This window comes from Phalangium opilio, unplaced genomic scaffold, assembly GCF_054372755.1.
Source record: "Phalangium opilio isolate 3A_F unplaced genomic scaffold, DU_Popi_V2 ptg000329l_1, whole genome shotgun sequence".
Classification (NCBI taxonomy): domain Eukaryota; kingdom Metazoa; phylum Arthropoda; class Arachnida; order Opiliones; family Phalangiidae; genus Phalangium; species Phalangium opilio.
In genome coordinates this window covers 3,319,179-3,328,323 of record NW_028324226.1, presented here as the reverse complement: position 1 = coordinate 3,328,323, position 9,145 = coordinate 3,319,179, and the positions used below count along the sequence as shown (strand labels likewise).

At 37.6% G+C, this 9,145-nt stretch overlaps 1 protein-coding gene across 2 annotated transcripts; it reads left to right on the top strand.

The window, feature by feature from the left end:
- Positions 1 to 632: 632 nt before the first annotated feature.
- LOC149610335 (beta-1,3-galactosyltransferase 5-like) lies at positions 633 to 8,433 on the top strand. Of its 2 annotated transcripts, none has more exons than XM_089859265.1 (7): positions 633 to 875; positions 956 to 1,233; positions 4,421 to 4,692; positions 5,106 to 5,478; positions 5,540 to 5,682; positions 6,171 to 6,529; positions 6,626 to 8,433. In XM_089859265.1, the coding sequence occupies exons 3-7, from the start codon at positions 4,506 to 4,508 to the stop codon at positions 6,947 to 6,949; spliced, it is 1,386 nt and encodes a 461-aa protein (XP_089715391.1). In that variant the 5' UTR covers positions 633 to 875; positions 956 to 1,233; positions 4,421 to 4,505; the 3' UTR covers positions 6,950 to 8,433. The 2 variants fall into 2 exon arrangements, with proteins under 2 accessions (XP_089715391.1, XP_089715392.1); XM_089859266.1 differs by having other exon boundaries at positions 633 to 972; positions 1,060 to 1,233.
- The last annotated feature ends 712 nt before the right edge of the window (positions 8,434 to 9,145 follow it).

Sequence of the window (9,145 nt, the reverse complement as noted above, 5' to 3'; positions counted from 1 at the left end):
GTACAGGCTCTAATATAACGAAAGAAGAATTTTTAATTTGGTTTAGTTAGTACTATAGCTTTGACAGCGGCTGAATCAACTAAAGCTGAAATAATTTGAAGAAAACAGCCAATATTACGGACGGTATAAAGGTTTATTTTCAATCTAGTTTTCCCTAGCTTTTCGATGTGGCTTTTTCAGCACACGCTTTCTAAGACAAAACTCAATAGTTTAAACCAGGGATAGATTTAATTTTAGAAGTAGGAATGGAGAACGGATTGTATTTATAGAGCCCCTCCCTCCAATACGTAACGAAAAGTTTAAATTATCTTATTGGCTCACTTAAACTACGCTTTGATGACGTTGCTGGCGGGGACGGCGAAAAATACCGAATTCCTTTTTACCTCTGTCACTATACCCCCCCTTCCCGGGGAAGGGGGTCCGGGACTTTGACGCGCGTCCACATTACTCTGAGCTCCATTCCTACTTTTAAAATTAAATCTATCCCTGATTTTACTTTGAGAGGCAAAAGTTTAAAGAAAATGAGAAGAAAATATCAAATTCATTTATTAGATATCTGCTTATCGAAGGTTTAAAGTCTGAAAAGACAAAACACTGAATTTGAAGCTAGATTTTTTGCTTTGGTTATTGACCGAGAACTACTTTTAATCCAAAAGCCAAATTTTTCATCAAGAAAATCTTGATTGAAAACGCGCCTTAAGGTTGATGACGTAAGAATGAGAATGACGCGGTAAAGCCACTAAGCGTCGCCAGGACACGTCTCGCGTCTACAGCCCGAGCAATCCCCCAGTACCACCACCAGGGACGATCGATTGACCTGAAAACGCGGACTACAGTGTTGAAGACTGCAGAAGCATTCTAGGAGAATATGAACGGTATACGGTTCTTGCCAAAAAACGTGAAAAATAATTACTTATATGATAAACTAATTGAGAAGCCATCAATATGTTACTAGAAGAGGCCTCACGCCTAGTAAGACTAGACCAAAATTTTCAATGGTCAATAATCCGGAACGATTGGGAATTGTCATCAATTAGAAATTGTCTCTCGTTTTCCAAGTGCGAATCAACCGTCTAATTCTCACTATATAAGTGAGACTGAGAATCTCTGTTATATTCTCCATTACCCAGCTATCGCTGCTTCAAAGGCACGCGGTACAGGACGCTATTCAAAAGTATAACCCAGCTGAAGACAGCAATGCGGGAAACACATTGCGTTTTTCACCTACATAGAGTAAGTAAAATGTGTGGATGTCAAGGTATCAAAAAAAGGCATTTGTTGTACAGTATTCCAACGTGTTATTAAAAACTACTCAGTTGTAGTTGAGTCCTCGGGGAGTGTGGAAAAGGCTTACTAGTCTTTATACAATCGGTTTTCGTAAGAGATTTATGTTTACGCTTAATTTCGTACAATTCAAATCGAGAGGATATCGCTGGAGAATAACTGCTTCAACGCTATTTTTATGGGATGCTGAGATTCGCGATTTTGTGAGGTAACCCTTAAATCACACGATATTATTTTCAATTTGCTCCTGATTACTGCAGGTTTCTACGCTGTGAGAAAACTCCAGGTTAATTTGTCCATCTTTAATGCTCTCTGCATGACAGCATCGTAGTGGAAGCAGGGCCGGATTAAGCAATTTTGCACCCGGGGGCCGAGATAGTGTGCGCCCCCTTAAGTCGGAAAAAACGGAACAGCAAATGTCCCTAAGGGGGAATAGTTAAACCAGGGTTGTTTGATTTAAATCAGTTTGATTTAAATCACTGATTTAAATCATGATTTAAATCAAGCGATTTTTTTAAAAAAATCATTTGATTAAAATCAAGTATTTATTTTTATTTTTAAAAAATGTTTTCTAAGATTCCAAGTAGTAGTTTAAGAAACTGCAGAAGAAACTTAACTAGAAAAGACCTAAAATTAAAAATAAGCATGTTTTTGGTATATTTCAGTTTAAGGTTTTCCCAGAACTCCAGTTTGTCTTGCTGGAAAGGCTAGGAAATGAAATAGCGGTCAAGCTAGTCTTTTTATATAAGCATTCGAATAGTAACAATATCCCATAGCTGCTTAAATGTCATGATTATTTTGCTTTTGGTTAATTTTGACTCAAAAAATTTCATGTTGGTAATTTACTATCTAGTAGTTCAATAAAAATCAAAAAAAAAATCAAATAAATCAATTAAAATCAAAAAAATCCGATTTAAATCAAAAAAAAATCAACAACCCTGAGTTAAACTCAATGCGCCCCCAACAAGCCTTGCACCCTGGGGCCAGTGCCCCCTTTCCCCCCCCCCTTAATCCGGCCCTGAGTGTAAGAAATATACTATAGCGTGTCCAGGGTTCAAACCCGGCACTTTCCAAGGTCATCGTCCACAAAACCAACAGATCGTCCGTGTACAACGGCTACTGTTGAAATATTTTACGCAATAAAGTGTAAAAATAAAAAAAAATGATAAAGAGTGAGGAGTGGAAAAGTCGCGTTGCAAAATACCACAGCTGTTACCCCGCGACCTTGTACATATATCGTGATAACTAAATTAAGTAAAGTACACCGGGATATAGTAACAAACTCACAAATTTTCACAGGTATTCTTTTTACCATAAGTTTACAAGCTATGTTCCATAAGTATGACACTACATATACTTCGTAATGTTTAGAAACTTACTGAGAGCTAGTTCGAGAACGACAATCGAAAATTGACCACACACACGGTTAATTTTGCAGTCCATCTTCCTACTTAGTCTGTATTAAACCTTTGACAGCGCCACACCAGGCGTTGCTTTACGTTTTACCTACGTCGTTTCATGAAAAGCTCTCAATAACAAGTGACATACTTATGGAACATATCTTATGAACTTATTGGTAGGATAAAAACAAGTGCGGTAATGTAAGTTTAAAATACACGTGTACAACAAAACAAAGATACGCGAGTCCAGTGACGGACAACTTAAAGTGTACTTCGATTCAAATTTGATTATCCTGATATTGAATTGCACATTGAAAACCTTCTGTCAAAGCAATTTCATATCATGTAAATCGGAGCTATTTACTTAATTTCCAAATTTAGGAAAGATAAAGTAAACCAAGAAGCGATATCTAGTTTATTATGGAGAAGGTATAAATTCGCCACATTTTTAGCTTTATCTCCAGTCCAAACGTAGGTCCAGAGTTAATCCCCACCTCTAAATTACAACCAGCATCTCATTGGTTCTTGAAAACTCACGTCAGCACGACGCGAATGACGAATATTACGTATTTTCCGACTGAGGAGAGGCGAAATATCCCGGCTTCCCTTTACGTGCCCCCTTGTATTTTGAAAGGGGGACCGGGACTATGGCGCGCGAATAGTTAGGCATCTTATACCTTCTCCCTAATAAACTAGATATCACTTCTTGGTCAAAGTTTTGTTTTCTAAAGCTGTAATATTTGTTAAAACCCCAAACAGTCAACGCATAACTTTTTTCTTTTCTTTTTTATGACGAACTATTAAATAAGATAATTACTGCCTTCAAGTTTAACATAATACACCGGTAGTTGATGCGTTACCAAATATTGACAAAAGCCAGTCAGGCGGGCTATATTTCGGAGAGTTGGCCTATTCATTTAAACTATAATAACGCGTTATATTCCATTTTGTTTAATACCTAATCCCAATGCGATAACGACAAAAAACGTCGGGATTTCCTCGATGTAACATGAAAGATATCATTGACTTTATAATGAATAGCCGTATCATAATCATTCATCACACTTTATTACCCTACTCGCTACAGTCCCAACCCATTATCCTTTAACACGTACTGAATAACTTTTAAACTAAGCGCTGCACTGATAAAAAAAATGGAATCAAAGAACGGGATATGTCATTGTATTGTGTGAAACTTGTTAGTAATAACAACTTTGAAAAACAAATTTCGGTAGCGATATTAACGCTTGAATAACTTAGAATGGATAATACGCATTTATGGTCAAATTCGCTTTTGTTATGGTGTAGTTTTTAAACCCTTAAAGTTAATGGAAGGTTTAGTAGAAAATATTGTCAACGGGACGGGAAATGGTTGAAACATTATTACAGGGTGTTTCAAAAAAGGGTGGAAGCACAGTAGGAAGTACAGTATGTTCTATAGGGAAAATTTGAGTCGAAAATGTTTTTGCCCTAATTGCAGCCATTTTCAATTAATTAAATTAGCATCGTCATTAAATTTTTTACTTAAAATTAAGGGGTCATCCGTAAAACACACTAATCATAACTCGTATTGTCATTTAGAAATTACATTTTCGACTTTTAAAAAAAATAAATAAAAACCATTGTACTTCGGCCATACCACCCTTTTTTGAACACCCTCTATCGTTAACCTAGCTTGCTTTTTCGGTAGATCTATGGAATTTGTTAATAATTTCATTACGTTTTGAATTTTTCAGGTAAAAGGAATACAGTTTACTTTAGCGAGAGGGCTCAAGTTCTGGCTCCGTTGATCAGGGGTCGTTAGGGTCAAAGCGCGTCGTAATGCCGAGATGTCTCGACGGATCATTTCGAATGCGCAGTTTGTCCATTTTGTTTTTAGTCTCGTTCTGCGCAGCCGTTTTTGTCGTTATCAATGAAAACATTCTGGGTTTAAACGAGAATTACAAGGTCAACTTGAAAGCCGTCCCGAGGTTGGAGAACCGATTAGCGAATCCCAACGTAATAAGAGGTAAGTCAAACTTAACGGTAAAGTTAGAGAAACATTTCTTCAAGGTCATGATGACACGTTATCAACCAAGTATAGGCAAAGGCTCGGGGTATTTAAAAAGGAAATTATTTTAGGCTTACGATATAGACCTTTTCGATGTAAAAAACGGGTAGGCAAGTCTCAATATAGGGACATACAAGGGGATTGATCCATTGCCATCTGTCTCTGTGCACTTTCATGATTCAAAAAGACAACAGCGCAGGCGCCAAAAAGCGAGATGAATGCGTAGTTTTACCCCCGTGTCTTTCACTCTTGGTTACATCGAAATGGTCTATTACTGTCATCGTGTCGTTCAAAATTGCGCAATCGTGACCTTGAAGAATTGTTCACTCTCACCACATATTTAAAACCTAAACATGATATTTTTGCTCCAGCTTTACAAAACCAGAAGAATTACGCCCAAGAAGATTTACCCCAAGTGTCCGTGACTGGGAATGACTCTGAAAGAGCGTTACTAAACAATATACCTCCCTTACAAACTAAAAGTGTTGAAACACCCAAAGTTTCAAGTATAAAAGAAACTAAGGTTGTAGAATCAATTAAGAAGACCAAGAAAAAAGGAGTGGTCAAGCCTTCAACCCCAAAGCCGCCCTCAAAACTCAAGTATAAAAGAGTCCCAGTGAAAAGCTCAATTTTGAAAGATGAAAGTGTTCAAGCTACATTAGAACTCGAGCCCAATGGTACCGATATACTTCGAGATATTCCAAAGAACGTAGTGAAAATAGGAGACTTCGCCAAGTGTTATAAGTAAATATTTGTTAAATGATGTGATGAGGAAGCCAAGGCTTACTAATCAATGTTCTTACAGTTTTAAAATAGATCATCCTAATCTATGCGATCCAGATGAGGGACAGAGTCTACCCTTACTGGTCATCGTATCTACGGGAGTTAGCCAAGTAGAATCTAGGGACGCCATCAGAAGTACATGGGGTGGTTCATTCAAACAGAAAAGTTGGTCTATTTCGTTACTTACAATTCCTAGCTCATAAAGTAATTCAGATATGAAACCTTGAAGGAGAGAGGGATGGAGTGGTAATCCCCATACCTATAACGTTGCCCCTGTACCCCCATCTAAGGCACCGAAGTCTTCCCAGTACCCTCAGCGTTTAGGTAGGGTCGTACAGTACGGAATCGTAAAGGACGCCCCCTCTGTCTTAAAAATAGAAGCTATAGTCCTCATAAAAATACAACGGTGGTACGCGGCATCACTCAAGAATCGCCTCCCGACCAAAGGGTAAAGGCGTGCGCGAGGTACAATGAGAGACGTTCATTACCGTAGGTCGCCCATCATTATGCCTCTCCATCTTACCACTTTTCTCCCTTCTGAGACCCTCTGCCTCAGTTCCGCCGTCACTAACTTAAGGCACTAGAGTTATTTACTTGCAACAAACCCAAATAGGCGTGGTATAACCAACCATCAAACTCTTCTTTCCCTACAGATGCCAAAGTGCTCTTTCTCTTGGGTACGACCGAGGACCCGGAAATGCAACAATACGTTGAAGACGAGAACAAAGTCTACCATGACATAATTCAGGCTGACTTTCTGGATAATTACGAAAACCTGACGTTAAAGTCAGTGTCTTTGATGAAATGGGTCAGCGTGCGATGTCCTCGGGTTCCTTTCGTGCTCAAAACGGACGATGACATGATGATCAACGTCGACCTCATTCTCGAATTTGCCCTATCACGCGCGGGCCAAACTAAAAGTATTTTTGGCAAAGTGGCCAAGCACTGGAAACCGCACAGGAACAAAGCCAACAAGTATTTCGTTTCTAACGAGCAATTCCCGGGAAAGCATGTAAGTCAAACTCTGGACCCCTTCTATAAAGCGTTGTTGGTCACCCTGTTATTTTCCCAACAATTACTAACATTTACCCTGTTGTTCATTTTACAGTATCCGTATTTCTGTACCGGTCCAGCGTATTTATTCTCGGGTGACTCGGCCAAATTATTGTACGAGGGTTCGCTCAGTCAAGCTTTCTTACGACTAGAAGACGTGGTATTAACGGGCATTGTGGCCCAAAATGTCGGTGTGGTTCGATGGAACCAGCCATTAATGAAAAATGTGCCCGTCAAAGTCAATATTTGTACTTTCAAAGAAATGATGACCAGTCATAAACATACCCCAGAGAATCTAGAAGTACTTTGGGAAGAAGTGACGCGACCGGGTGCCGTTTGCAATGTCCCAAGCGCGGCCCCCAAAAAGACCAAAAAGTGAAATAAACACTATAGCGTACAGTACCATTTTAACTCGTCAGTTTTAATATTTAAAACTGGTAGAAGTTCGTAAAAAGCCACGTTGAATTCTTCCTAATATTTTAAACTAAATAACTGCCGGTGTTTTTACCATCATTTTAGTAATTTATTTAATAGCAAATCGACTTTTTTGTACTGATGCTTTGTCGAGGTATTCGTGAAAGCTCTGTTTCAATTTCCTACAGTTGCTTAAAATATTTTAAACAGAATGCGACAGATCTGATTTTACATTTAGTTTGTGAGGGTTGCCATTTTGGCAGTGGTAATTAGCGCCATGGAGCGATATATTAGCGAGTTTTAAACTTAGAATTTTGTAGAACCAGGAATTAATATGTTCAAAAGAAGGAATGAATAAGAATTTCCTTTTACCTTGAAGGAGAGAGGGATGGAGCAGCAACCTCCATACCTATCACGTTGTAGTTTGGCACGAAGTCTCCCAGCATGCTCAGGGTTTTGGTAGGGTCGTTCAGTACGGAAACGTCCAGGATGCCCCTGTGTCTGTAAAAAAGAAGCTAATTTTCATACAAATACAATGGCGCTACACGGCAGCACTTAGCAATCGCCTAGCGAAGGGTAGGGACGCGCGCAAGGTACATGTGTGACTTTCATTACATGTCGTAGATCGCCCATCATCATTACCGCTCCATCTTACCAATTTTCACCCTACTTTTACTTCAGTTTCACATATAACTCAGTGAAGAGTTTCACCCCCCTCAAAGCATATCGAAATTTTTAAAACATCTTATTGGTTCTCTTAAATCTACGTTTCATGACTCTGAGGTGAAAACTACGTAGATTCTAATTACCTCAGTCACCTTGGAAAATAAGACCCGCCTTTTCTTTTCTTAAGACGCGCTCCCAATAATTCCCGTTACCCATTCTCGCTTCTTTAAATAAATAAATTCCTGGTAGAACATTAATTTACATTATTTATAACAAGGATGTGAAACCGCATATGTCGTATTCTGTTTTAAACAATAACAGAGCTTAGATAAATCGTGTTTTTTACGGTTTAAAAATTCGTAAATTAATTTTCCACGCGTTGAATGAAGATAAATTTAATTAATTATGAAATTAGGACGTAATTATATTAACTAGGGAACAAAATTACTCAAGATTTATCCATGACGTAATTCGCCTTAACAAAAATTTAAATAAGAAAAGATAGTTTTCCTTTACCCGGATCCAGTTTTTCCAAGTGATAAAATTATGTAGTGTCTAAATTAGAAGTGTAAATAATCATAATAATTACAGATTTAAACATTGAGAAGAAATTAAAAAGCGCGGCGCGATTAAAAGAAACTGCTTTATAAATCTTTCAAACGAAGAAACAGAAATTAACAATCGGTCATTTTTCTTTTTTGAAGTATTTTTGTAATCATATTTACATGATAAAAAAGAGAAAACAAAACGAGAGTGCATTAAACGATTCGTTACGTTTTTATCAATTTTTTTTAAATTATTTCTTTAATTTACTCCTTCGATTAATTCTATCATAAGTTCATAAGATATGTTCCATAAGTTTGTCACTGGTTACTGAGAGCTTGTCATGAAGTGACGTAGTGTCATAGATTCGGGGTAAAGCGACGCCTGGTGAGGCGCTGTCAAAGGTTTAGTTTATGAAGATGGACTTCAAAAGTGAGTGTAGTTAATTCTCGCGTCGTTCTCGAACTAGTTCTCAGTAAGTCTCTAAGATTACGAAGTATAGGTAAGTGTCATACTTATGGAACATATCTTATAAACTTATGTTCTATGAATTGGAGAAATGGGGGCACAAAGATTCCTGTTTCAATAAGTATAGTTTCATAATAATGGGAGAGGTATATAATAATACTATGGCAGCTATGCAAATACAGTATATAACCACATATAGTGAGGCGTACATTTTTAGCTGATACTGAAAGTAAATACAGTTAAAAATACAAAAATATCAGCTACAAAATGGGTTGGTGGTTTAGTTTTCAAATACAAGGTGTTCCAAAAAAGTGCAATGTGTTCTATGGGAAATTTTATTTTGAGTCGAAAATGTAACTTCAGGGACATTTTTTACTATGGGATACCGTTTACAAGCTATTATTGGAGTTAAATCATCATTAATTTTTAGTTTCTTGCATAAATTTAAGGGGTCATCCATAAAACATTCCAATGTTCATAACAT

Coding starts and splice junctions, on each gene's coding strand:
- LOC149610335 (XM_089859265.1), top strand. CDS start 4,506: ATGCCGAGATGTCTCGACGGATCATTTCGAATGCGCAGTTTGTCCATT. Junction 5,479..5,539: donor GACTTCGCCAAGTGTTATAA/GTAAATATTTGT, acceptor ATGTTCTTACAG/TTTTAAAATAGATCATCCTA. Junction 5,683..6,170: donor TGGTTCATTCAAACAGAAAA/GTTGGTCTATTT, acceptor CTTTCCCTACAG/ATGCCAAAGTGCTCTTTCTC.